Source organism: Colletotrichum jinshuiense, chromosome 10 (assembly GCF_051148585.1).
Source record: "Colletotrichum jinshuiense chromosome 10, complete sequence".
NCBI classification, from domain to species: Eukaryota; Fungi; Ascomycota; class Sordariomycetes; order Glomerellales; family Glomerellaceae; genus Colletotrichum; species Colletotrichum jinshuiense.
The window spans coordinates 1,369,507-1,396,875 of NC_139303.1; the positions used below are offsets into that span (position 1 = coordinate 1,369,507).

Below are 27,369 nucleotides of genomic sequence, written 5' to 3' on the forward strand. Positions count from 1 at the left end.
TTGTCCCGGGGAAGGAGTCTAATTGCCCCTCGGACACCGAAGCTAGGCCATTCCAGAAGCGAGTCATGGACCCAAGCGGCCCAGAGGAGACCCGCCAGAAGACGATGGTTGCATACATCAGAATCATAGTGTAGAGGGAGAAACCTGGTTTTGATAAAGAATAAAGATGTCAATTATGTTAACCCAATATGGGAATCATCCGATGCCTGGAATGCTATTGCCCAAGCCCAAAACGCCGCCCACCACCCAAAGGCGCACCTAAACCTGCACCTCTTGTACCTGCACCTCGATGGCCAGAGCTCCACTGCCAGCCTTCTTGTCGGCCGTGGCGATAACTACGGGAGGAGCCGGAACTCTTTTGACTTCGCTGAAGGGGGGGTATCCCATTGCACTCCACTCCTTGAAAGTCATCCCTCCGGCACAAGCAGGCATCTTGACCATCAGGGGTACCTCAATGTCATTGGGCGTACCCATCAGCTCCGCCTTGTGAACAATCTTCTCATCCAGGGTCTCGTAGCCCATCTTCTCGTACAGCTTGTAGGTTGAGGGTGATGATTCAAAGTACAGGGGGATTCCCAGGCTGTCACTGAGATCCATTCCCCACTTGCACCAGAGAGCACCAGCCTTTCTGCCCTGGTGCTTGGGGTCGACGGCAATAACGTGGGTGTCTAAAACGACGCAAGTCAGAGCACTGCAGAATGAACCAGGGTCATTTCAACTTACAGATGTAGCGGCGTCCACCGAACAGCTTCTCTCTGGCCTCATGAAGAGGGTTGAGAATAGCCTCGGCACGTTCCTTTTCCTTCCCCTCAAGCCAGCTCACGCCATGGTTCTTTCGCTCTTCCTCACTGCGTTCTCGGAGATAGATGTCGCCCAGGGCCATCCCCACGATCTCGCCCGTCTCGGTATCGACACACTTGTAAGTGTACTGGCATTCGCTGCTGTGCCACCAAGCCAAAGTGCCCGCTGTGTGAGCCTTGCGGAACTCTTCGGAGTCAACGCCGTTTGGGAAGAGAACATTGACCATAATGTCACCCATTTCATCCCCATTAAAGGCCTTGAAGTAGGTATCGTACACCCTCTGGATGTCGGGAATCAGCGCGGGCAAGATTGCGTAACCCATTGTGGCTGGTGTTGGAGGGTTTTGACGGAAACGTTTGGCAAGAACAACAAAACACGAGAGCTTATCGGAAAGACGAAGCAAGTAATTTTAAGCGGACTCAAAGAGATTTCTCCGGCCATAAACCAGGACGCAACTATGGTATATATACGGCTTCAACCCTTCCTAAGTCGCAAGGCATCTAAGACCCGCCAACTTCTACACGGTTAGTGGCATCGAACTGCCTCAGTCACGCACCACTTCCGAATCGGGATCTCTTTCTGGTCCAGGCAACGCTGTGGCCGGGCGCAACATCTCCTTGGCTACCAAAAGGGCCTCCCAGTCCCTGATAGCGGGCCATGTTGATGGTGTGGGATACCCGGCCGTGATATTCAGTCATTCCCTCAGCGCGCCATTCTAAGTAGGTAGTTCATGCCTAGGCCCATTTAAAGTTATCTGATCCGCATTTCTAGCAACAAAAGTCTTTCCGATGTTCTCGTGTTCCCCCGCTTCGCCACGACCTGACCCTGGTTATGGCCAAGGTTCCTTATGCTGCATCCATAATGGTAGTAGCATGAGACAATTCCGCTCTCCCAAATGATCGGGACGGCCTAGTCCATGGAAAACAACACGCGCGCGGGCGAGCGATTGAGCGAGCGAGCGATCGCTACATGACTGCCCTTTGCATTTTTTTCCTAATCGGCTTTGCCAAGTTGCGGGCTCTTCGTCATGACCAATAGTTGGATAAGGTGGACATTTTGCATGAGCACCAAAACCTTCACAGCCAATAGCAGCAAGCTTCGAAGACATGTAGCTTCACATGTGAGCGCGCCCGCTGCATAGGTTTAGAAAGGGGCAAATTGTTGCTGTCCGCATTTCCTTCAAAGTGGTGGGGTTGACGTTAGGTGCCATAATACACAACCCAAGCCTTCACGAATACTAGTCTTCAGCTGGCGTGCCAAGGTGAGTTATCAGATCAGCCTCGCTTGTGCTCGCGAGCCGTTATCTGATCAATCCGCTCAATTCGGCCGTCGGCATCAAGGCGTCTTTTAGTGTAAGTTAGCCTCCCTCCCGGAGCATCTGTTGGTTTGGGACTAGCGGTGCCCCGGGTTACAGGGGCCTGCAGTCTTGAGGTAGCATTTGTCTAAGCGAAGTCCCAGATGGTGGATGAAAAAGTTCATTGCATCGCGGGAAATGACTTGGCGCCTTCTTTTTCGGAACAGATGGCCCGGCTTCTACGAATGAGGCAACAGACTCGCTTCGTGTCGGGGGGGCAAGGGTTCTCAGGGAGTACCCATGGAACAGAGATGGCCTGACTTTGCAGTTGGCAACCATGAAAAATCAAAGTATCCACTCAGCAACGTGAAGAAATCAAGCAGTCTCTTTGAGCCTTTTCCTTAATATCATCGTTGGTCAGCAGCTATGGGACCAGTCCGAGCTGCCACCAAAGCTGAAATGTTTAGGAGTGGAGCCAACACATGGGCAAGGGTTCACGTGGATAAGTTCGCAGTCCAGGCCTCAGAACTTGCTGCGGCGCAGCCTTCAGCAAACCCTGCGAGTTGCCAGTCTGCCAATGACACCGTCCCATCATCACAATCCACATATGGGTTAGTGGGTATGGACTGACTGGCTGGTGTGTTGCTCCCCTCCAACAATTATGCGTTGTGTCTGCAGCACAGGATCTCACAGAATTCCGCATGGCTGCGCGTGGCATATGGCTTCGGCAAGACCGCTCCCTGATATGTTCGTCTGCTTCTGCTATATTCGGCGAGGAACTTTTGGGTGCATGTCAGTTCTCTATTAAATATTTGAGAAGAATTTTAATTCTACGAAGGCTAATAAACCATATCAGCCAAAGACCCAAAGCGTGTTGGCATGTGGATCACTGCGGTCAACCCAGTTTCAGCTCTTCCTATCTAAGAAGTATACTTCAAAAGACGTACTCCTGTCCATCACCCTCCGAAAACCGGCTGCAGGTGATCAAACAGAGCGCAGGTCTCTTACTCTTTAACTCCATTGATGTCGCCATAGAAGAGGAATCTTGCGAGAGCAAATTTTCCCTTCTCGAGCCAACTTCTCTGCCTCCTCCGATATCCTTCCCCCTTTTTGAGCCGTCATGATTTGAGAAGGATGGAACTATGCCATAGCGGTTGCAGTATCTAGTTAGGAACGTTTTCCTAGCTTGCCCTCGGCTTTGTAAGAGAAATTTTCTATGTACCATCTACGAATAATTATTAACATGCCTTACATGCCAGAACAAGTGCAAAGGCGAAGAAACCCACTCCACATCGTCTCAACTTCGCAAGTACGAATATATAGCCTCCATGGTGTACTAGTTCTGAAGAGTGAAGTAGCTTTCCTTGCCCTAGATCTTTATGCTCTCGACCAAAATCCGTTCATAAAAGCCCAATGACTCCTGTTTATCACTAATCTACAGCAAAATACACGCTACATCGAACTAGAATCGGAGGACAAGCAGTTGATCGCCAAATTTCTCCATCAAAGTGATCATATTTATAGCAAGTTGGGTGGGCTCTCCAGAGGCAGAACAATATATGGCGCAATAGGCCGTATGATGCATGTGTTTTATAAAGACAAATGAGTCCAAAATATCAGAGGTATCTCGGGAAGCTTCTCATGACATAATTTATATGTCGTCTCAGTCTCTTTGAAGCCGTCAAGATGAAGCAGAGCGTTGGCATGGTCCACATATGCATGAATTACTCGGGCTCTGTTGATGTCACTGATCTGACTAGACTCCTTAATATGAGCTACGTATTTCCTTTTGAATTCCCATGATGTTTTTGGCACTTTCACAATCTCCTTTCGTCGTGCAATATTAAGATATCGAAAAATACGATTGACATAGATCTCAGCCCTGAGCCCATCGTGGTTAGTCTCATGCTGATAAAGGATATAATGATGTCACAGGGATACAGGTATGGGTGGTGGCTCGACTAATATCCCAATATATTCGTACACTGGTTCTTGTCTATAGAATAGAAGTAAAGATGGAAAAGGTTGACAGGAGGAGTATTAATGAAGATATCGCCATCGCTGTTGGATCACCCAGCCAGAATACGGGCGGCGGTCAGGCCGCGGGAAGCGGCAGCAGTCGGGCCCGGAGATTCTACCTCTGGGCTGCCAACGGCGATATCTTCTCAACTGCTGCTTCCGCTGCCTACCTCTATTTTCTTCCATCTACAACAACCATAATACAGTACCAGTTTTGCTCTTTCGTTTTGATCTTCGATTATTACCCGTACGGGCATCCTGTGATACCAACAATCGCCAACCCAGAGGTAGAATTTCCAAGCTTTGCTACTGCCGTTTCCCGCCTGGCTCTATTTCTGACCGGATAATCCAACTGTATCTTTCTGCAGCGACAATAAGCCGCGTAGCATCCTTTCTGATAAAAAGCTGGCAGGCAAGAGCCACGCCATCTTAGGAAAAGCTTGACGAGTTTCACGAACGGGGTCAGGGTTACCACGGCGATTTGATCGGACTCGATACGCTGCAGGGTTGCAACTTGCGGTAGAAACTCTTGAAACTGACTACATTTTAACTGGCCAGGAGAGTTAAGTGAGGGTGTGGCAGACGGATACAGACAAGCTCGACAGTCAACTTGGATATCTTCTCAGCCTGGCGAGTCTTTTCGTGAAGTTTGCAAGACTCTGTGATCGAAGCAGCCGATGAACGATTTATATCTTTTTCCACTTCTCGTTTTTCTCAGATATCAAGTAATGAAATACTTTGAAATGGATTGATTATAGATATGCTCGACGCTGCTCGCAAATGTCTCTAGCAATAACAATCCCAAAAACAGCAGAAGAAGAATAAACAAGGGGGCCATGTACCTCCACGATTGCAAGTAGGTTGGCCCCTTGTGGCATTTGTTTGGGAGAAGCAAATTTCATCGGGGCCCCATCACTGTCTTAGGACGACATTGTACAGAGGATTTTGTTTCTGTTACCGCCTAGATCTTTCGACCATATCATGACTGTACCGAGCCTACCTTTGTTGGCTCCCTTGTCCTCTAGTCCGAATTGTGGACTATTGTTCATTCACCATGAGTAAAAGTAGCTAGAAAACTCGGAAGGCTTGGAATTAATGGCTTTGGTATAGCTCGTGATGAGAACGGTAACCATGGGTAGACTGGCAAGATATGCTAGATCTCCAGCAGCTCTAAATTCGGGGTCCCGGACTGAACGCGTTACCGACCGATTGTTGCGTGGCAAGCTATGAAAGTAGAAGCTCTCCTCCCTTTTCGGCTGGAAGCTTCTCAAGAGGATTTCGATAACAGTTGATTGGCCTCGATGGCGGTGTGAGACCTTGGTGTCTTATGGTAATCAAGATACTTCCAGTTGCGACAGGCCTTCGTTGCAGTGAGCTCATAGATGGCGCCCAGTTTCTCCACATTGCCAAGAAACATCGATCATCTTATATCTATAGACTCCACGAGCCCACGTCCTACCTTCTTTAGCTCGTCTTGGTCAATGCAGGACGATGCCTGCCCCAGAGTCGATTCAGTTTGGCTGAATGTCTCTGAAGCGCCCACAGGAGGCTCGGCTTGAAACCAAAATATTTGCACTCGAATGATTGTTCGTAGTGATGAGTGAACTCGATAGCTAGAGATGTCTTACCCATCCTACCATCGGCGCTTAAGATGTCGACTCGGCTAGGTTCAGACAAAGTCTTGTATAGTTTGGCCAGTTCACTCTTTCGACCCTTGAAATCTTTGTCCTTGGGAAAAGTTCGTGTTTCCAGGAGAGATCACCTCGATACTGATTCAGTGCCAGAACATGTTAGACGATGCGATGGCATGGTAACGGCACCCGAGCCGACCTAGGGATTGATTCCAGAGCTATCGTCCATCAGCTTTTGTACCCGCCAATTGCGTGACGCCAGGCTAGACCGTGAGGCTCTAGAGATTGGTATCTAGAAAATTCAAGTGAAATTGCCTCACCCAGCTGCTCACCTCCCTCTGGCTGCTTTATTGTTTCCTTGAGTGATGGTTGTGGTAAGCAGGGCGAGCAGGTTCATGATTGAGGGGGCGTTTGTTATTCGCGTGTCAATGTAGGCGATAACAGCTCAGCACAAATTAGTAGGTATACACTCTTAAGGCTAGGATTTGGTTTGCTGATCACGTAGGTATTGCTTGCATGGAGTATAGCATGAAGATAATGAACAGTAAACAAAGAAACATAGTTTTGTGAACTAGATGCTAAAAGGTTTACGGCCCAGCCTTTGTGTTTCCCAATTCCCCCCCCCCCGTCCTTCTAATTCCTAGGAATAGATGCCCTCTAGTTTTCATATTCTTTAAAAACGGACCAACAAACCGCAAGCCAAATACTAAGAATAAGCCCCAGCATACCGAAATTATAATAGGAGTGTCCTATCATAAGACAACAATATGCAGGCTTGTGAGTCCCAGTCGCCGTTCAGGATACAGTCGGTACAGCACTTACACACATGAGAAACCATAGGGTCTTACAGAAAACTCTTAGAAACAAAAGCACGAGAGAAGACCACTTAAATATAAGGATAGACGACCAATACGAAATAGGATTAACGGCTGCAACGATTAGGACATCAGTAGCGACAACCATAATATTGTATGCAACGCCAAGAATATCATGTTACCCCTTAGCCGCTTAGAAACCCTCAACGTGCTACTATCACTAACATATCGATCACGAGGAGCCATTCGGCATCCCAACAACGACGATGTTACGAGGTAGTGGAAATATGCTATTGAGGGCGGGATGACCTCATTTTTGCCAAGGGCGGGGTCAAGCGAATTATAATCATTGCCCTGAAGTGCCTAGATATCCTCGCCCAATCAAGTGCCTATATATCGGCGGTTTTGGAGTAAACATGGGAATTTTAGGCCTTGGCAAAAATGTGGCCACCCCGCACTCAATGGGATATCTCCAACGAGGAGATAAATCGGGGGACAGGGAGTACCTACGCGAGATCCTGCAAACATAGAGCCCCGAGATCAACCCAGACCACAGCATTGAATTGGTCAATCGATGCCTGCATAAGTCCAGTAAAGGCAAGATCTAGGCCTCACCCCACTCTTGGCAGCTTCGCAACACGGCAGGTGTTAGATGGCGCGCCTGTTTTAGCGACTAGTTGGTTCTAAATGGCGTATCACCGCTGACGAGGCAGCCCGAACCAACTCACCTGCATCCAGGTAGCTGCCCGAAACAACTACGCCGAGTTAACGGTATACTTCCTTAACGTCTAAGACGACTGAAGCGACAAGAGCGTCAGGCGCTTAACGATATGGCGCTTGAAGATGCGGTTGTAGTCTTGTTATCTAAAATAGCGTACGAATCCGATGCGATCCAAAAAGCTCGATCGCAGGCAGACAGATGATGCTGCCCGAGTACGAAACGAAACAAGGGCCTACTGTCGAAGACTGTAGTACTCACCGGCGCCTAGTCGGTCGAGTCATAGATGCCAGCAGCAACCCAGATACAAAGCATCGCCGTGCCCTGGTCCACATAGCGTCAGTATCACATGATCGTGTTGGCGACTTAAAAGGCCTCTGGAAAGGAGGCGAGTCACAATCGCCCAGGTCCTCGGGGTAAGACGGCCCTCCACATTATGTTTACATGTTTTGACCTCGGTTTCCCCTAACCCACAAACTTAGAAGTCCTTCTGCATAGTGCCTTGCCGGAGCTGGCAGACAAGACGGGAGAGACGCCATGGCACCCACAACTGCAGCCATCCCACCGAGTTGCCCTTGACCCCATTGTTGCCAAGGGCGGGGTAGACCAATTAAATTCATTGGCTATGCCATTGAGTGCCAACTAGCCCCATTTTCACCAAGGGCGGGGTAAACCAATCAAACTCATTAACCATAGTTTTTAAATTAATCAGAAACTTACAAATAACAGTTTTGGGGTAAAACTGGATACTAAAGTGGAAACATCGGGTCTTGGCGAAAAATGGGGTCAAGGGGGCCCTCAGTGAGATAGACACCTTTCGCAGTATGCCACGCGCCAGACGCTGAGAGCATCCGGCCAAGAAACTCCCACGGGAAATCACTGCTGCACTGCGCTACAGCTGGCGAACGAGAGGGCGCGATCAAAAGAGTTCCTGCTGTGGGTTAGCCTGAACACATACCTAAAGAATTCAACAAGTCCGGCAAGATTGTCGTTCTTTAGCATGGCGGTGGCTAGAAACACCTCGGTGGGCGGCTTAGTGCTGACCGAGATACCGAGGGAAGCAGCCAACTTCGTAGTCATACACCTTTCCCTGCCAGTGTCCACCATTCGCCCGCATCAATACTGAAGGAAGAGAATAAATTCAGCAGTAACCGCCGGTCACATGGAACTTAGGAGCTGCGACTGTTGAAGCACGCGAGCCAGTCAAGACCGACAAGCCCCCCCCGAGTAATCACAACTCTGTAGTAAGGTTCTAGCTGCCGACCCAGAGTAGTGTAGGAGTGCGCCGCTTTCAACCCCTAAACACGCCCCCATTGGAGCGCGTCGACGCGCAGGAGGATTTCCCACCGGGCTCGTTGTATTAAGCCCCGATATCCGACCCTAGGAGAAGGCGGGTGACACTCTGGGGTTTTGTGGGACGTTATGGCTATTGCGGGGGGCGGGGTTAGCCGCGTTGGGGAGACAGCCGTGCCTGGGTTGCCCAGATTGCACCAGTAGGATTGTAGGATTCACATCCCGGTCGGGTCCTGCACTGGCCGAAGGAGACAAGCCTTTTAATAACAGGATGCCCAGAGCCAGTTCTGTTTCTTCTCTGTTCGCCTTTGCTCTCTCCCTCCTCATCTCCTCTCACACCCGGCCAACACCACCGATCTGCGAGCTCAACAACATGAGCAACCCCATCGACTCCAAGTCGCCTGGCGGCGACCCCGCAAAGGTTGAGGCGTATGCCGCCGGCATCGACCATGTCGCCGACCTCGATGAGAAGGCGAAGCCCTCAGAATACAAGGCGGATGCCATTGAGGCAGAGCAGGCTGAGCATAACATGGGAGTGCTGGAGGCCGTTAAGCTCTATCCCATGGCCTCCCTCTGGGCATTCATCATGTCCACCACGATTGTAAGCTACTGGACCCTCATCCATCCATCCCCCTGAAGACGTTGCAGCTAACGGCCACGGTTAGATTATGGAGTCTTACTGCGTCTTCCTCATGGGCTCTTTCGTCGCCATGAATGAGTTCCAGATGACGTTCGGCGTCCAGGACCTAAAAGGCAAATGGCAAATCGAGGCATCGTGGCAGTCTGCGCTCCAGATGGGCGGCCCTCTTGGCGCTATCATTGGTGTCTGCATCGCCGGTCCCATCACCAGCCGTATCGGGTACCGCTGGGCTACGATATCTGGTCTTATGCTCTTGAACGCCTTCATCTTTGTTTTCTACTTCGCCAACTCGCTTGCCGTCATGTTCGTCAGCCAGCTTCTAGAGGGCGTGCCATGGGGCATCTTCATCGCCAACGCACCAGCGTATTGTAGCGAGATTGTGCCTATGAGACTGAGAGCCCCTGCGACTCAGATGTTGCAGATGTTCTGGGCTATTGGCGCCATTATTGTGGGTAGTGTTTGCTACGTATACGAGAGTAGAAGCGACCCTAGTGCATACAGGTTTGTGCCCCTTTCAGCCCGATACCTCCTCTCTTTTTGTTGACAAGACATAATCCAGGGTTCCTATTGCGCTTCAATGGATGTTCCCTACACCCCTCGCCATCCTCCTCTTTCTGGCTCCCGAGTCGCCTTGGTGGCTGGTTCGCAAGGGCCGTCTTGAGGAAGCCAAAGTCGCCGTTCGACGTCTTGGCCGTTCGTCAGCAGTTACGAATGCTGACGAGTCTGTTGCCATGATGCGTCGTACTATTGAGCTTGAAGCAAACGAGAAGGAGCCTGGTTATCTCGAGCTCTTCAAAGGGACTGACACATACCGCACCCTCATTGTTTGCGGTGTATATGCGGCTCAGAACCTCACGGGTAACCTTATTGCCAACCAAGCCGTTTATTTCTTCAGACGTAAGTTGTTTTTTATTTACCAGCTACTTTCGGTAGCCGATGAATCATTTGGGCTAACGGATAAACAGAGGCGGGTATTGATTCAAACCTTGCCTTCGCCCTCGGTCTCATCACCTCCGCCCTGCAAACAGTTTTTGTCATGCTTTCTTGGATTCTCACGACATATCTCGGCCGACGAACTATCTACGTTTGGGGTTCGTTGATCAATGTCTTCTTCCTGATCGCTCTTGGCATTGCAGGCTCTGTTGGAGACTCTGATGCAGCCTCTTTGGCGATGGCATCGCTGGGTCTCATCGTCTCAGTCGGTTTCACGCTGGGACCTGCACCCGCTTCGTGGGTCATCATTGCAGAGACATCGTCTATTCGCCTCCGACCCCTTACGACTGGTATTGGACGTGCAGCCTACTATATCGTGAACATTCCTTGTATCTTCCTCTCAACTTACATGCTCAACTCGACGGTATGATTTCTTCCCTTCTTCATCCTTTAAACCCTACAATAACGAACCTGAAATCACTAACAATCAAATAATAGGGCGTGGACTTGGGTGGCAGGTGCGGCTATGTCTGGGGCGCAACTGGTTTTGCCTGTTTCGTCGTGTCATTCTTCTTCTTGCCGGAGATGAAGGGTCGGTCCTTCCGCGAGATCGATATCCTGTTCAAGAGACGTGTCCCAGCTCGCAAGTGGAAGAAGACTGTTGTCGACATCAACGACGACGAGTAAATGCGCTGCGACTTTTAAGTTAGGGTTAGGTTCTAGACCAAGAGGTCCACCGGCTTCACTGAGGAGTAGCGCATACGGGGGGTAGCTCCAGCTTAGGCGAGGGGAGAAAGGGGCACTAGGGGAGATGTTGGAGTGGAATGTCAGAATACGGGCAGGGTTCCGAGCAATGTCAGCGACGGGGTTACTCTCGTTTGTAATTTAGCTACCCTTCTTGACCCGAGACTGCTTGCTTCTAAAAAGAATCAAGGCAGAAATAAAACATTTAAGAATGTTTGTTTACTTTATTTGGATGTTGCTCATGAGCAGAGCCTTTACAAATCCGCTTCCATCCTCTTGTTCAAAGATCGCCATGGGTGCTGGTTTTTGTGCAAATTTTCGTTCTCCGACCAATTGCGTACCTTTCATGAGCTCCTACGTTGTAGTAGATCGGAGTTCCGCAAATCCTTCCGTATACGCGTATAACCCTTCTTCGTCTCAGCCAGCAGAGCCAATTATTGGGCAGGGTCCCCTGGCACCCCCATCGCCCACTGACGGCATTAGTACGGTTATATTGGGGGGGGGGGGTTTGCAACTTTGACGGTATTATCATTTTCTTTCGGGATGAAATCATTCTTTCAGGTGGATTTGAGTACGGGCCATTTGTAAGTGAATAAGCACGAAACACTGACGAACGAAAAACATTTTGCATCTTGTTGAGAGACATGGCATTGGTCCAACCGCGAAAAACCATCGAGACAAACAACTACAGACTCGTAAGGCAGTGACTAAACAGCTTCGGACCTTCTCGTCATCGGCCTCAAGAAGAAGAAGAAGAAGAAGGAGAAGGAGAAGGAGAAGGAGAAGGAGAAGGAGAAGGAGAAGGAGAAAACCCGTCATGGACATCAAGCAGATCAAGTGCCGTTGGCCGGCTGCTTGTACTCAACGCCATTAATCGTAGTCGTGAGAGTTCCAGTGGCATTGAAAATGTTCACCAGGGCGTCAATATTCAAATGAAAACCACCAGGGCCCGTCTTCTTGGTGGCGTTGACCGTCCCCGTCTGGGTGATGTCAGAAACCCAGTTCACCTGGTTTGCCCAGAAGTTTGGCAACACAATCTTGACTGTCACGTCCTCATGGCCATTGAGAATATGCTCCCCATCATCGCTGTAGTCGGTATAGTTGACTGAGACACTGCCTAGTCCGCTAACACTGTTTGAGTCGGGAGTGATGCCCACTTCTGCAATGCCAGAGACTTTCCCGCGAAGGGTGTAGTTGCCAGGCGCAACTGTGAATTGGGCTGGCACCGTTGCACCTGGAGGAAACGAGGTGGCCCAAGGGAGCGAATCTGGAATCTTGTAAACTGGCGCGGGGCTTGTAGCCTTACGGTCGGTGCGGCTAGCCAACATCACGCGGTATTCTCTTCCGCCCTGAGCTGTAGATGCAGGGCAGAGCAAAGGGTTGTCACCGCCGCATGCAGGGGAGACAACTAGAGTTTGCCAGTAGACGACCTTAGTGCCGTCTAGGGAGAAGGCTGGATCCGCTCTGCCGTTCCAATCGGGATCATTAATGGCACCGTTGCTCTTGTCGCCAGCAGCGTTGATCTGTTGGCCGTAGTAGTCGCCTCTGTCGCCGTAGCGGTCTATCAAGATTGGTTGGAAGAAGCGGCGGAGACCGTTGTTGCGTGTAGACGAGGCGGCAGTTACCGCAACAAGGTCAATAAGAGGTGGAATGCCGCGCATGCCAGACATCCACATCTGGCGATCTGTACCGCGTGTATCCATAACGACAAACCAGTCGTTGTCAGCAGAGAATCCCATAGGATCTGTATACTCTGGGTGACTGGTAAGACGGCGGACGACGCCTGTCTCAACGTGTACAGCAAAGACATCAATGTTGGTAGACTCAACTGAGCTGCCGATGTAAGTGATCTCTTCGCCATTACCGCTAAACCCGCGCAGCTCACCAACAGTAATAGCATCATCACGAACTGTGAGCTCTGTGCCGTTAACGGTAATCGGGTTATGCCTTGTAGGGTCAACAAGAAGGTTAACGTCGAAAAGATTGTAGCGAGGTGCAAGCGGCTCTCCCGTAGCAGGTTCGGCATTAAACTCGAGGCGGCCAAGATATGCAAACTGGCCACCATCATTGGTAAAGGAGTTCCAGCCCAAATGGATATCGTCAGGGTGGAGGCGTAACTCGCGGGGGCTGCCACCCTTTCCAGAGCCGTCAACTGCAGTAGTCCAGTGAATTGGGTAGATGTGCGTCTTGTTCGAAGTGCATGCATCGCTCTCTAAAAGCTCTCCACCGCAGTCAAGGATGTTGCGACCCCATAGCACCTTGTCGCCGCTTCGAAATACGTGAGGGTAATCTCGCTCGGCTTCAAGAGAGACGGCGTTAGCGGCAGGCACGCCGCAGCTTAGACATTTCCAAGGATCGCCGTTCGTAAAGTTGGTACCGTCGGCCTTAATAAGGATTGCCTGTTCGCCCGTGTAGATGCTTGCTGGGTCGGGGGCAGCTGGTGCACCGATAAAGTCAACGGTGGCGATGATATTGTTGCCATCTGGAGTGAAGTCTCCTGCTTGGAAGACGCCGGCGGCCTTAGCAATGCAGCCAGTTCCGTGAGGGTTAATGGTCGTTGTGCAGGCACCTTCGTCTGCGGAGGGGGCGACAGGTGGAAGGGGGAGTTCGATGATTTGGAAAGTTTCGGGCTCAGGGGGCGACGGGACAGACTGTGCCGTGGTGAAACTGGCGCCAAGTGCCAACGTAAAGACGGTCGGCAACATATTGGAGGCTTGGGGTTTATCACGACTTCGCAATCGACGATAAAGACTTCAATCGTCAGTCTGAGAGTTGAACGCTTGAAGGCAAGTTGAACTGGGGGACAAATACACGGTCAGAGGATCATGGTGGTATTTATGGTGCCTCTAAGAATGAAAAGCACCCCTTTCGCTGCTTTGTAAAGCGCTTTAAGTCCATCTATCAGGGGTTTGAACGTGCTGACTGAAACGGTGAATACGGGAATACGACTCGATATGATCTTAAGCTCATCTATCAGGAGTTTGAACGTGCTGACCAAAACTGAGAATACGGGAATACGACTCGATATGGTCTCTACATAGCACCGGTAGTTCACCTCTCAGGGATTTGTTCGAATGTGCCGGGTAAAACTGGGGTCATGCAATACGGGAATACGGCTGGGTAACTCTTGTGAAATGAAATGCGGGGTACCAGGCTTACCGGTAGTTCTAGTCAACTGCACCCGGGCGCTACGTACAAAGGAAAGCGTCCACTTGACACTGCACAATAACACATTCCCACTAAGATGTGGTAATTAGATGTAACCTACTACGTTAAACCCTACCGGTATGCTTTGATTCAAGGATTAGCAACAGGTTTTTATTTCCAAGCAGAATTCCTCTTGTTTTTTGCCATGTTTTTTAAGGTCTCCTACGTAACTTATGTGGGCCATTGCGTTGTTCGCCTGTTAGTCTTACTCTTTTTCTTTTGCCGCCCTAGCACCCTCGTCATGAAACCTGCTAGGATACCACCGCCAGGATGTCCGATGATATTGCGATTGGTGTACTCGAAGAAGTGGGATATGTCTATTAATAAGGACTTAGTTGTCCTGAGACGTTAGTGAAGGGAGATGGAATATAGGGCCTACTTATCCAGGTTGTGTCTATACTAAATTTCGTTTACTCCTATAAGACTTTTTCTCGTGAATGTTGTCCTTTATGTCCATCGCTACTGTATTTGACCAGATAGGCCTGGAGAAACTTGAATTGCAGTCCGTTTATGGTGAAGAATCAAGAGAAAATGACGGTAACGATGATCTTCTGTCACAGAGTGTGAGTACTCAGATAACATGCCCGAAAGAACCACCAAACCGATTTTTTCAGGCATTCGTTGATGAACAAACTTGCCTCAACGTGCCGTTCATACTGAGTTCATTGATGAAGACGATTTGGCTGATGTTTTCAAGGATGATGAAGACGATGAACCTATCCCATCGAGTGCCAATGGACATCATTATAATCAATTCATCTCTTCGGTGAGAAGGTTTGTTATGCAGCGAGCAAAGGCTACGATCAATGCCCGAAGCTTTCATCTAGCTTAGCTTCATGATGATCAAGTATGTACATCGTAGCCTTCTTCAAAATCATTCTGGAGGGGTGACGTCGATAATGCCGGCAAGTGTCTCCGATAGTTCTTGTGAATCGCTATGACATGGTGAAGTTCTGAACGGGGTTTCCGGGTCCACTGACGTCTGGTTTGTATGACACGCCAAAAGATGCGGCTTGATGGCCATTGCGAATTAGAAGCAGTTCTAGCACGCGGAGACTCAAACATCGAGCTGTATTTACAGGCCGTAATATTCCCAAGCAGACACTTAGGCTTCATTCGCTCCTCTAACAGTAGCATCGTCCAAAAATGCATCGCCTTCCTGCTGATGGAGAGCCTTCTCCTGCCGCACCACCTTGAATTCGAGGGGCAGCCGTCCCACGAAGCCTGCTTCGGTGCCGACTTAAACCATTAGCAAGAACCCTTGGAGATAATACATAGGCGCAACTCACAACATAGGATGGAGGCAAACTCCACCAATAGTGGGATCCATGGTGTGAGGGCTAGAGACTGACCCAGACTCCATGAATCTTCTGCCTTCCATGATGCACCACTGAAGAAGAAGACGAGAATGACCCATGCACCCCACATGCATATGAAGTTGACGACAGCATACAAGACCATGGCTCCCTTGGTGACTCTGATGATCCACTTGGCCTGCCACATCTTACGGCTCTTGCAGCGGTAGAAGCAGAGAGCCACGCTGAGACAAAGACCGAAGAGGGGAGGCATCCATACCATGGCGGCCATGGTGAACATAACGGCCGAGACTACGGCCTGCGACGGATGGTTTTGGGGGCAGAGATCGAAGACGTGGTAGTTGTGGTAGTAATCTGTTTGCGCGTTGTTGGTACAGAGCACCCATGCCGCGGTGTGGATGACGAAGAGCCCGATGAGTATGGCGCCTTTCAACCAGCTGCGGCGGATATTGTTTAAGATGAGCGGGAGCATCGTCGCGAGGGGGTAGAATGCAAGAGCCGAAACAATTAATTGTAAAGATGAGTTGTACTGATATGCAATGGGAGAAATCTGGCTGTAGATGATAGTAGCCTGGATACCGAGGGAGAGGAATGCGACGACCGTAAATAGGTCATATTTTGTGCCTCTCAAGGCCTCATTGAAACGACTGAAAAGGTGTGGCTTATCATCTGAAGGGCCTGCCTGGTGCTTCTCAGAAAGGCTGGCAATACTCTTGCCGCCCTTAAAGAAATTCAGGACGGCAAATGCAGAGTATACAGTCAACAGAAAGGCCCCAAGACCATAAGAAGCGAGAAGCTGCCGCAAGTCAGCACACAATCGCAAAGCACCCCGTCCAAAGGCTTACCCCGAAGCCTGCAAGACTGCCATCAATCTCGGAACCAATCGCCCGACAAAGCTCCGGTCGGCAGAGTGCCACGCCAGCCACTTGTTCTGCCAAGTCGGATCTGTTTGAACGCGCCCATTCATGCCAGTCGATGACTTGACCGTTGGTTGCGTTCACGGAGTCAAGCCCCTTGACCGTTGCGCGCCAAAAGCTTGCGACGATGGGAAACGGCGGCTCGTTGCCGTTTGTCACGATCCAGGCAAAGTAGTCGCCAAAGGCAGAACAATTGCTGGAAAAGTCAATTGAAGTCCAGGCTAGGCCTGTCCCGGGAACGACACTCATGATGAGAGTTTGTCGCTGCCACGCGATTGTCTGTTGTGTATACGCCGCTCGCGTTCGTCAATAACATTCAAGAGCCTCCGGTGCAGCAATGTTGCAGGGCTGGGCCGAAGGTGATGCTAACAAAATATTGAAGACTGAAATATGGCAACATAATCTTGGTGCCTGGATATCTGGCGAAGCCCCTGAAAGATTTAGATTCATTTTGAGTGCGTTACCGGGATCGTAATCCTCCCGGAAGGGAGTGGAGGCCACAGTACCGAAACAGCATCCATCTCCTTCCGTGCTTGAAAGATGTTGGCCAATAGCAGCGATTTCCCTGGATCTAGGCTAACCTACTCTGTCCGATGTTGTGATGATGAGGTTTTGTCCGCGAAAGGCTTAGTGCATGTTCGAGTTACGTCTGCAGGAACGGCATGTTCCATAGATTCTTCCGATCGCTGTCCCATATCAATAACAAAATGGCGAAAATGAGTGAGCAGCTGCAATTAAACATTTATTTGTTTCTTCTTCTGTTGAATAGATTCATTGGCTAATTTGTTTGTGTATATACCGTCCAGACGGGGCCGGAACCGTTACCGCAGTGGCTTCGCTGTAGATCCTGCATCGGACTCGGCTGCTTCGATCCCTCAGATGACCCGTCATTGGCCAGCCCACCATGCGCGGACTGAGTTGACAATGCGAATATCAGCAAACACGGGTTCATCTAGTGCGCAAATCGGAAGTCGAGTCTCTGCTGGCCCTCGTCTGTTGTGTTGAGGGAGTAATCCTCCTGTTGCTCCTTTGTCATGGCATTCCATCGCCTGTCGCGGACTTTGTTGCGCCAGATGTAGAAGGCCTTGACAAAGTAAAACAGCACAACGTTGAAACAACAGATGCCCAGAAGAATCTTGTTTCCGCGGCGGTACAGAGGTTGGTCATCGTCTCGGTAGATGTTAGACGCTGCAATATTGCCCGCCTGCACAAACATGTTATACAACGCTGCGCTAACAGCCCTCGTTCGCACCGCGTTACTGTTCTTCGCGTTCCAGCCGACGAGAATGGCGTGGCAGTAGGGGTAGCTTAGCAAGCCCGTCAACATGGCGTACCTGACCCAGGTGCTCGTACTAGCCGGTAAAGCCACGAGCGCAACAAGCCAAGGGAAAATCCAGATGTTTGAGATGGACGAAACGATCGCCCGCTCCTTGAACCTTCCGGAAACCCAAGATATGATCAGGAGGTTTACGGCAAACAGAAATTGCGACGGGATGGCGAGCAGGTTGGCCTGGAACGTGGAGAAACCCAGTTGACGCAGGATGTATGAAAGGTAAGTGCTGGGCGGGGACGGCGGAATGTACGTGGTCAGACCAATCAGATACAGCGGCCATTGCTCCCAGTCCTTGACGGCCTTGAAGAGGAGGGATGGTCCAACGGCCTCTCTGCTCTGTGGATTAGCTTCTATTATCTTGCGGCAGGGTATGGAGTCTTTCGTACCGGTTGTGCATGTCACCCTTGCTCGGGTCGTCCCGCAGCAGGCGGTTCACCATGATAAACTCCTCATGTTCAGTGAACCATCCATCCTTACCGCGGAACCAATTCCTAGTCTGGGTGGGACCGGGGGGCATCAAACCCCATGAGAAAATGCCAATGATAAGGGTCACAATGCCCTCAAGAAGGAAACTAGCCAATGTTAGCTCGCAGGATTGGATTCTTATCCTGACGTCAACTTACAGCCACCGCCAGCCAGACCATCCCGCCACTCCGCGCATCTGGAGCACACCGGCAGCCACCAAGGAACCCACGATGTTGACAGTACTAAGAGCAGTCCAAAACCATGCGAGTCTAAGCGGCAACTCTCTAGACGTGTAGAAGTATGTGAGCCAGAGGACAATGTCGCTGCGAAAAGTTTTAGTCAATGTCAACAGCCACCAATCAGGTCGCACAAGACTCACGGAATGAAGCCACCCATCAGAAGACCAAGAAGGGCTTTGACGGCGTAGAAGCCAGCACGATTCGACAGGAACGCCTGGCAGCCAGCCGTGATGGACCAACCAATCATGATGGATGGGATCCACACGTCAGCACCAAGCTTCTTGCTTATGAGTCCACTGGGCAATTCCGCGGCGAGAAAAGACAACAGAAAGATCTATTCCACGTGTGAGCCTAGTAACGCCACGATTTGCTTTCCCAAAATCTACTGACCGTTTGTCCATAGTTGAAGTCGTTCGTGTTCATTCCAAGCTCAGGAAGCTGTGTTCTATGTCAGTCATTGTCCTTCTCGTTTTGTCCTTTTCGATCCTGCTCACCATGTTGTCGGAAATGGCACGGTTAATGTTTCGCCGGTGGAGGTCAAGAGCGCAGAACATGACCCACGCCCACACCATGATCCTTCTATCAATCTGTAACCATGTAAGTTAGTATGCGCTTGAAAATGTGCTTTTCTCATCGTTCAGGTAGACAAAAGGCACCATACCTTTCTGATCAACTTCTTCTCATCCTCGGCCGACCATTGGTAGCTGGGATCGAAACGGTGGCGGTTCTCATATTGTGCCTTCTCGTAAACCTTGCGCCAGCGATCGGCGATGATGGGGTCAGAGAAGACATGCTCGTCTGTTGAGCCATAACCGTCGGCGGACAATTCTCGCAGCGAGGAAGCTGAAGTGTCGGTATTGGCCTGGGCCTGAGAGACACTGACCTCCTTGGTCGAGTCCTTGAAGGGACCTTCAACCTCGGTAGGGGCCATGATCTGGACAATTGGAGAAAGCTTTACAACCCAATTGACAAAATGTAGGCAAGCCCTGCAGTTGGTTCTCTAGAGCTTCAGATGCAGCGTCATAACCGTACATGCACCGGGAACGTGGTCCGGCCCGCGGAGATGCAAGAACCTTTATACATTCTCTTCATGGACCCGGTAATCTGGGTATTCGTCTTTAATCCGATCCATCCCAACCATCCGTTCTGGCGTGGGGTGGCAGGGGGCAGAAGGGAGGGAGAAAACCCTTCACTTTGTCGCGATGATCCAAGGCGATCACATCATAAGCGGTTCGTACCCTTTGACGAATGAACCGTCTTATCTATGGTGCAATCGCTTGAGATAATTGCGCTGGGCATCAATGGTCCAACGACTCGTGCTGGTGGACGTGGGGGGTGTGACCCGGGGTGGCCCTGGCGACGTTGAATACCGTCACTGGCAGCTGGGCGACAAGACTCGCCTACCGTAGTAGTGCTACTAGACGAGAAAAGATTACGGGTGAAGAAAAACAGCTTACAACGGACGAACTTAGTTAAGCCGGAAGGAATCCCGTCTGGATCCATGGGGAAATTGGGGGGACGCTTAAGGGGTCCAGATGCCAACCGGGGAAGGCTGCCCAATGCCGCAAAACGGCGAGCTAATTGCCATGCGTATGATGACGAGGATAATTCTTTACCCACTTTTGACTCCCTTTGTGCCGATTTGGGTGTCATGAGTGGCATGAAAACCTGCATGTATATGGACGAAAAAAGGCTGGAGTGCGGATTGCGTGATAAGAGCCATGGAATTGCGACACACGTCTGGCCCGATCTGATACACATTGACCAATCAGATAACAGAAAAATCAACAACCTGCGCTCATTGCCAACCCTCGCGCATCTTTAGTGCCAACCCCTCAAAGACTTGTGCGACTCAATGCGAAGCGAGTTATCAGCTCGGCGTTTTATCCATTTTATTGACGGCTTTCTCTGAACGGGTAGGGGCTTACCCACTCACCATGACGTCCAAGACGGAAATGAGGGCCCAAGACATATCAGTGGCCAACCTGGAGAAACAGGAGTAACCTCATTGTAAATAGCTTCTATTGATTCAGCTGAGATACCCCCTTATGGTAAGCCAACCAGAGGTTTGGGATATGAAGAGGGCCTGTTGCACACTAATGAGATGGAGTCGTTCTGGAAAGGCCCTCGAACCTTTTTATTTCTTCACACAAAACTACCAGATCAATCTACCGTATACGGGATATGAAGCTTGTGTTGCAAAATGATCCGTTCATTCAAAGCAAGTTGGATTCATTCCAACCCATTCGTAATCAATTTGGCATTTCTCATAAATACAGTCAATCTTGTGCTGATTTTGTAGCTTTCAACCGTTGTTACCAGGCTTATTGGCTCCCTTTGACCGTATTGGTCTTTGATATTCACGCCGCAACTCCAACCTCCATCACATCATAATCATTCTAACCCTTGAAAGGCGTCTCGTAAGGCCGCTCGGCTTGAGGGGTGATTCTAGCCAAATGTCTCCTCGAGCCATTATTCCAGTCAATCAAAGCAGAATGCTGAGTAACACGGTTGTCCCAAACAACAACGGTGCCCTCCTCCCACTTGACACGGGCGTGGAAGTCAGCACCCCACGCAATGTGCTCGTAAAGGAACTTGAGAAGAGCATCGGACTCCTCCTTCTTCAGGCCGACAATCTCACGAGTAACTGGCAATTGAGTCAGGCAAGGTGACGAGGAAGGGCCTAGAATGTAGCAACTTACACTGAGGGTTGATGAAGAGAGCCTTCTCGCCCGTGACCGGGTGCGTACGAACAATGGGATGGGTGTTTGCAACGGGCTCGCGGCGCTTGATGCTGCCCTTCTTTACGGATGCGGCAACCTGCTCAAGGCCGGAGTGAACTGCCTGTAGGCCGTGCAACCTCTCCTGAAATAGCGGGCTGAGTCTGTTGTACGCCTCGGCAGCGTTGCAGAACAAAGTGTCGCCTCCCGTCTCAGGCTTGTCGAGAATGTACAAGAAAGTCGTGCCTGGGGGCTGCTGCTCATACGAGACATCAGAGTGCCATGCAATGGAGCTGGTTCTGGTAGCGAAGAACTTCTCAGCCGACCTATCACCTGCAGCACGGTGGACGAGGTGTACCTCAGGGAAGCCCTCGGGGGATCCCGAAGTCGGGTGAATGTGGTGACGACCGAAGTAGCCGCCAAATTCGAGAGCCTTTTCTATGGACAGGTCGGCAAAGTCTTGCCCGCGGAAAGCGACTACTTTGCGTTCCGCAACAAAGCGGGCGAGCTGGTCACGACCGGCGTTGCTGAGTTGGCTGAGTTGAACACCCCTGACCTCCGTGCCTGTCGTGGGCGTCAAGTCTGTTACATTGGCTCCCTCGGGAAGCAGGTCTGGGTAGCTGGGGTTTGCGTCCCGGCCATGCTCGTAGTGTTGGAATGGCTGCAGAGGAGGGTATTTTTGCTCAGGGTTCCACGTGGGAAGGTAGTGAGGGTACTACATTTCCCAAAGTCAGTTTCCGGCTGTTCCGGGTTGAAGAATATGAAAGAGCTAACCTTGGCGCCCTGGTGGCCGTCTCCTCCTTTAGACTCAGTATCCTTATCGTATGTAGTAGCAGAGAGTTCCTTGTAATCACCGGAACCATCAGCGTACAAGCGAAGGTTGTTCACCGGCAGGTTGGCCGGGTCGGTCACTGTGGCAGTCGTTGTTGCTGAAGGCGCCATTGTGTTTTGCTGTCTTTCTTGTTGTTTGCTTAGTCTCAAGCTTGATGTTCTCTTTGTAATAATTGCTCAAGCTACGCAAAGGTACGTCCGTGGGCTTATATAGCTTACCCCTCCAAAAGCCGTCGATGTCGGAACATACCCGATGAGGGGCATTCATCCAAAATGATTGCATGCTAACAGGGATCTGATTGCGTTGTGCCGCATGAGAACAATACCTGGTGGTGCCAGCCGATACGGTTCCGATCTCTGATTTCAAGCACGAAAGTCTATTGGCTTTCAGCAGCACACGAGACGGAAAGATGGAGGTGCTGGGGCTGGTGGGATGGAGGGCGATGACGCCATCCATATCAAAGGAGGACGCTTAAATGATAGGATAAGCACCAGAGACGCCGTCGAGAACGCCGTTGATTAGCAATTGTGGTTGCAATGTTGCTATTTGAGCCATCGAGCACGCAATCCGCTGATACGACTCAGTGGGTGTGAAAGACCCCGCAATCTGCATAGCATCTCTTGGAGTTCCGTTTTGCCTCTCGGAAAATTCAAGCGCTCTAGGGGATTGTGTTTGGCACGGACTTACTTTAAAACACCAGAAAACGCGGAAAGTTTGGAAGATGTATTAATTTTGGCTGGGGAAGCCAGGACTGGTAGTTGGAAGGATGAATTCGGTGGCAACTGGCAGGATGCGGCTTCGTCTCGCGCCGAGTGAGCAACCGAGTCATCTCCGTCATGTGGTGCATGCCGCAGATCTGGAAGTCGGTCGGTAGTCGGCAAATTAGCCCAATATGGAGCATATCATGTGTGCTGCGCTTCCGTAGCTCCGGTCTCTTCCGGCTCCAGACTCGGGAGGCCTGTCGGACCTTTTTTTCGGAGCGACCGGCATCGACCGGCAAACTGACGGTCTTGACTTGGTCCCATATTGTCGTCTTTCGCCTGCCGTATCTAAATCCCTGTACGCATGTAAAGCACGAACTCATGCAAGAGCTAAATAGATGACCGAAGCGTATGAGGTTTATCAAGAATCGTGCCATATTGGCATGATTTAACAGTTGGTTTGCAATCCGGTATCGTGAAAATATTGAACCCAAGCTTCAACTCTATTGTCAAATTTGTTTTACAGATGAATTTGCAGTTTGGCTGTCTCCAAACCAGTGAGATTCTTCTTATGTCTACAGTTTGAGCTGCTGAAAGCCCGGTAAAAATCCCTGCTCTTCCTGATCCTTTGAGTCCAGAAAATAGCCGTTTCTTTGATGATTACAATTTCCCTACAGATTTTGATCCGGCGGTCCAAGATGTAGCCGAGCTGTTTGGCCGATTATGAAAGGACGGAGATGGACTTTGGTGCACTACAAGCCACCGTTCCCGTTCTATGAACTTGCTGAACCAAAGTCCGGAAGGGGAGGTCATTCTGGACGAAAACAAGTGAGGCGGCTCCAGTTCGTTCGACTAAAGGTACATTGTTGTAGAAAGAGTAAGAAGTAAGGAGAGTGAAGAAAAAGGGATCGAAACCGAATTATTTAGCTTCGAACTCATGCTTGTCTTTGGCCTCATATTTGCAAAAAGTCAACGTCAAACATTGTCGGATACTTTTGACAGCCGTCGGGACGTTTCTTTAGCCTCTTTTTCAACGCGGACAGAACCATTGCCCGATTTGACCAATAATGATCTCTTCAGGAGAGAGGAGAAGCTGCTAATAATCCATCTCGGCTGTGTACCCAATAAGCTGTTGTCGCTACGCCCCCCCCCCCCCCCCTCTAGGCAAATTTGCCAAGCTCGGCAGTATGACCTTATTTTGCTTGGGGCTACGGGCTTCACCGGCCAATTCACCGCCGCGCATCTCTCAAATCATGTTAAAGGACTGAAATGGGCCATTGCAGGCAGATTTAAAGAGAAGTTGTCAGTAATGGCACAAGAACTGAAGAGCCCTGCTAGACATGCGCCAGGTACTCAGACTTCCGAGAACGGTTCACTGTTATTCATGGCTAAATAAGGACGTTCGCAGATGCAATTACTGTCGACTTCACAGAGAAGGATCTTGGCCGCTTAGCAAGGCAAACGAGGTGCATCATTGCGACCGTTGGACCCTTTCCAAAGTCTGGCGTAATTCCGTTCAAGATGTGCGCCGAGAACGGTGCACATTACGTCGATGTGTGAGTGACATAAAAACCGATGCAACAGGGAGTTCTAACTATCATTGAGGAATGGCGAGTCACCTTCAGTTCTTGAGATGATTCGAAATTATAACAAGGTGGCCAAATCAACTAGTTCAATTGTCAGTAACTATCTACTTCTTAAATAACTTCTTCTTTGACAGATGCTTATAGCAATAGATGATCCCATCGTGCGGTATCGTCAGTTTGCCTGCTGACCTACTCACGTTTATGATGGCGGAGATGATTAGGAGTGATTTCCAAGCATCGACATCAGCTGCCCTTGTCTACACTCACGATGGAAAGACTCAGCCAAGCGGCGGTAGTCTCAACGGCCTCGTAACAAGTTTTTCTTCCTAGGGGCTTAAAAAGATACTTGATGCAGCAAAGCCTTGGGCTCTATTGCCTGTTCAACCAGCAGAGGCTCACGACGATGGCATTGCTGAGGGCATCAGCGAACACATCTTGAAGCAGCACGAGTTCGGCACACTCGGGTTTGGCGTGTCATCTACACACGATCAAGCTCTTGTTCAGCGAAGCTGGGGCTTATTGCAGCAAGCTAGAAATAACGGGCTCGAGTTCTCCTCTTACGGTCCCAATTTCAACTTCAGGAGCGCCCAAAGATTCCCGTCACAGTTCCATGCCAAGGCCCTTTCCCTTCTCGTTTGGACCATGACTATATTTCCAGCAGTTTTTCCACCTCTGCGCTGGCTCGTGGGATGGTTATTCCCAACAGGCTCTGGGCCAACAGAGGAAGAAAGGAAGACCAACTTTATTGAGTACCGTGGGATCGCCGTTGCGGATTTGATTCAGGACAGTTCAGATGGCTCAAAATCAAGCATGGAGCATAAAGGCGTGTATGCGAGCATGAGGTATGACGGTTATCCGTATGTGCTGACGGGAATAATGGCTGCCGAAGCTGCAATGGCGATATTAGATCTCGAAAACGAGACTCTGGCGCATAGGCTTAGAGGCGGTGTGCTGACGCCGGCCATGTTGGGTCAGCCCTTGGCAAACAGACTTATTGGTGCAGGAGTTAGACTTGAGTTGCGGCTTATTTCATAAGCTTGGTGTTCGTCAACTCTTAAAGAGAAGGAATAGATCGAGTACAGGCCATTTACCTGACAAGAAAACACAGTCTTAGAATTCCACACTTGGGCATTCATTGGTTAGAATTATTCGACGAAGATACCTCTGAATATGTTATCCTCTCCCACACATGGGACAAGGAGGGGTTTAGCAATCAGGGCTTCCAGGTGCTCTAAACGGCTAGCCGAACGCGAGGGTTGGTCAAGATTAAGAAAGCTTGCCGCACACCTCAGCAGATAGAATCAACTACGCCTGTGTCAATACCTGCTGCATCGACAAACCGAGTGGGGCCGAGTCGTCAATGTCCACTGATTCCATCTTTCAATATTATCGACTGTCAAAATTCTGCCTCCTTTTTGTTTTTGATGTCCCCTTAATCGGAAGTTACAAGGAATCTCGCCTTAGACTAGAAGGTAGACACTACAGAGCTTCTCGCACCAGGCAACATTCGATTCTATGATTATGACTGGCGTGACTTTGAGACAAAGATTAAGCATGTCCAAGCCATTTGAAAACATCACTGGAATCCGCCAATCGGCTCTCGATGGCCGTGAACCACTCTAGAAATATACTGTTGTTGCTGTAATGCCCTGGACTTCCAAAAGAAAGATGACACGCATAGAAGACATTGAAACCGTGTCCTTGGGATATCCTCCGTGCCTATAATTTACATCTAGGTAAAATGACTTTTCAAAGACTCCGAGAGACAACGAAAACATATGACAGTATATCATTCTGGCCTGGCAGAGTGGCATATCAACTGAGCTTGGAGTGTCGAGCCTGCTTGCTTTATCCTCTACTAGTTTTGCCGGTCACGGCACCAGAAACAGGGCTTTCGCTGTAACGGGTAATCGTGATATAGGGCAATTAGAAGATGCCTAAGTTTTAAGAATTGGGGTCTAGATATTTCCTCGATCCATCTGAGATGAATGAGTCAAGGGCCACTCCGGCAAGGGCCCACCGCGCCCGAGGCCTGGAAGTCGAATCACTTCTGCCAAACAATCAGTATCAAAAAGAGGTTTGAGAGGTAATAATACTTGCTTTATTCAATGATCTTTAATACGGTGGAAGGGAGACATTTCTACGCAAATTTCCCCGCGGGATTTCGGCCAAATTTTATGCGTCAATTTTTTTTGGATGCTGACATACAATCTACCGCAACCATAGACTCTCGTTATGTTTCTCTCTGTTTCTGTCTCTCCTGCATGCTTTTAACTTCTTGTGATTACCAACGAAAGAAATGACAGGAGGGGAATCATAAAGGCCATTCGCACTGTCTAAGCCTCCTCAATAGTATTACTTGACCCTTCGCTGATGCTGCCAGAATTATCTCGAGCATCCTCGGCAGTTCCAGTCGAATTCATCTCAACCCTCTTGCGTCTAAGCTGTTCCTTTTTCGAAATTCCACCGCTGAGAGAACATACCTCCTTCCTTCGAGCGCAACCATCGCAAGACTTGTACGTCGATTTATAGCAGTCCCGGTTCGATTTGCGGCAATTTGTACAAGGGTGGGTCGTCTTTCGTCCATTTTGCCTGATCACATCAGCACGTAGATGTTCAGATTGCGTACGGAGAGAAACCAAGTTCCCTTTAGCGCACTTCTTGTCTCTGCAGGAACACAGAACTCTCTTAGTTTTCGCTTTTGATTTTTGTCCACTTTCCTCTTTGCTTTGCTGGCAACCACTTGAGGCATGATTATGCTTGGCCTCTGTAGAAAAATTTGACCAGTCATCCTTTCTCAGCTGGTCGACGGTGTTTTCCTCCGATTCCGATCTTACCAGGGCGGTCTTGGAAGTTGAGCAGGGGATCGAGGACTGTCTTAAAGTCTTCTCAGCAGGTTTTGTTTGAGCTACCTGATTTGTTTCGTCTAAGCCAGCCGTAGGACTTGAAACTTTTCCATTTGTTTTCGATCTCTCCTTGAGTGATGGGTGGGAAGTCTGACGGCTAGAAGGAAGAGGGGTCCGAAGACGAGTTAGGCTCCGGGCGGGTATATGCGGTTGGCGCCAGCCGCGTCCGTTTTCATCCACAACACCAATAATTATGTCTTCGTGGCTCATTACGGGGATTTTGTTGGGACTGTGATGTGAAGACGATCCAAATTGATTT

At 49.9% G+C, this 27,369-nt stretch overlaps 6 protein-coding genes across 6 annotated transcripts; 1 reads left to right on the forward strand and 5 right to left on the reverse strand.

Moving 5' to 3' along the window:
• Positions 1-258: 258 nt before the first annotated feature.
• EsH8_X_000331 (uncharacterized protein) lies at positions 259-1,123 on the reverse strand (the record flags this gene model as incomplete). The annotated part of the gene is made up of 2 exons (XM_083274419.1): positions 259-668; positions 724-1,123. The coding sequence occupies 2 exons, from the start codon at positions 1,121-1,123 to the stop codon at positions 259-261; spliced, it is 810 nt and encodes a 269-aa protein (XP_083119811.1).
• A 7,719-nt stretch (positions 1,124-8,842) lies between these two features.
• On the forward strand, positions 8,843-10,831 carry EsH8_X_000332 (uncharacterized protein; the record flags this gene model as incomplete). Its single annotated transcript, XM_083274420.1, has 5 exons — positions 8,843-9,172; positions 9,237-9,712; positions 9,771-10,108; positions 10,177-10,568; positions 10,643-10,831. 5 exons carry the CDS (start codon positions 8,843-8,845, stop codon positions 10,829-10,831), a joined length of 1,725 nt encoding a protein of 574 aa, XP_083119812.1.
• An 890-nt stretch (positions 10,832-11,721) lies between these two features.
• EsH8_X_000333 (uncharacterized protein) lies at positions 11,722-13,593 on the reverse strand (the record flags this gene model as incomplete). Its single annotated transcript, XM_083274421.1, has 1 exon — positions 11,722-13,593. One exon carries the CDS (start codon positions 13,591-13,593, stop codon positions 11,722-11,724), a length of 1,872 nt encoding a protein of 623 aa, XP_083119813.1.
• A 1,607-nt stretch (positions 13,594-15,200) lies between these two features.
• EsH8_X_000334 (uncharacterized protein) lies at positions 15,201-16,577 on the reverse strand (the record flags this gene model as incomplete). The annotated part of the gene is made up of 3 exons (XM_083274422.1): positions 15,201-15,334; positions 15,385-16,207; positions 16,257-16,577. The coding sequence occupies 3 exons, from the start codon at positions 16,575-16,577 to the stop codon at positions 15,201-15,203; spliced, it is 1,278 nt and encodes a 425-aa protein (XP_083119814.1).
• A 703-nt stretch (positions 16,578-17,280) lies between these two features.
• On the reverse strand, positions 17,281-19,296 carry EsH8_X_000335 (major facilitator superfamily domain-containing protein; the record flags this gene model as incomplete). The annotated part of the gene is made up of 7 exons (XM_083274423.1): positions 17,281-17,992; positions 18,048-18,233; positions 18,285-18,449; positions 18,506-18,699; positions 18,756-18,803; positions 18,860-18,952; positions 19,027-19,296. The coding sequence occupies 7 exons, from the start codon at positions 19,294-19,296 to the stop codon at positions 17,281-17,283; spliced, it is 1,668 nt and encodes a 555-aa protein (XP_083119815.1).
• Positions 19,297-20,764: 1,468 nt separating this feature from the next.
• Positions 20,765-22,027, reverse strand: EsH8_X_000336 (TauD/TfdA dioxygenase family protein; the record flags this gene model as incomplete). Its single annotated transcript, XM_083274424.1, has 3 exons — positions 20,765-21,012; positions 21,068-21,800; positions 21,860-22,027. The coding sequence occupies 3 exons, from the start codon at positions 22,025-22,027 to the stop codon at positions 20,765-20,767; spliced, it is 1,149 nt and encodes a 382-aa protein (XP_083119816.1).
• Positions 22,028-27,369: the final 5,342 nt, after the last annotated feature.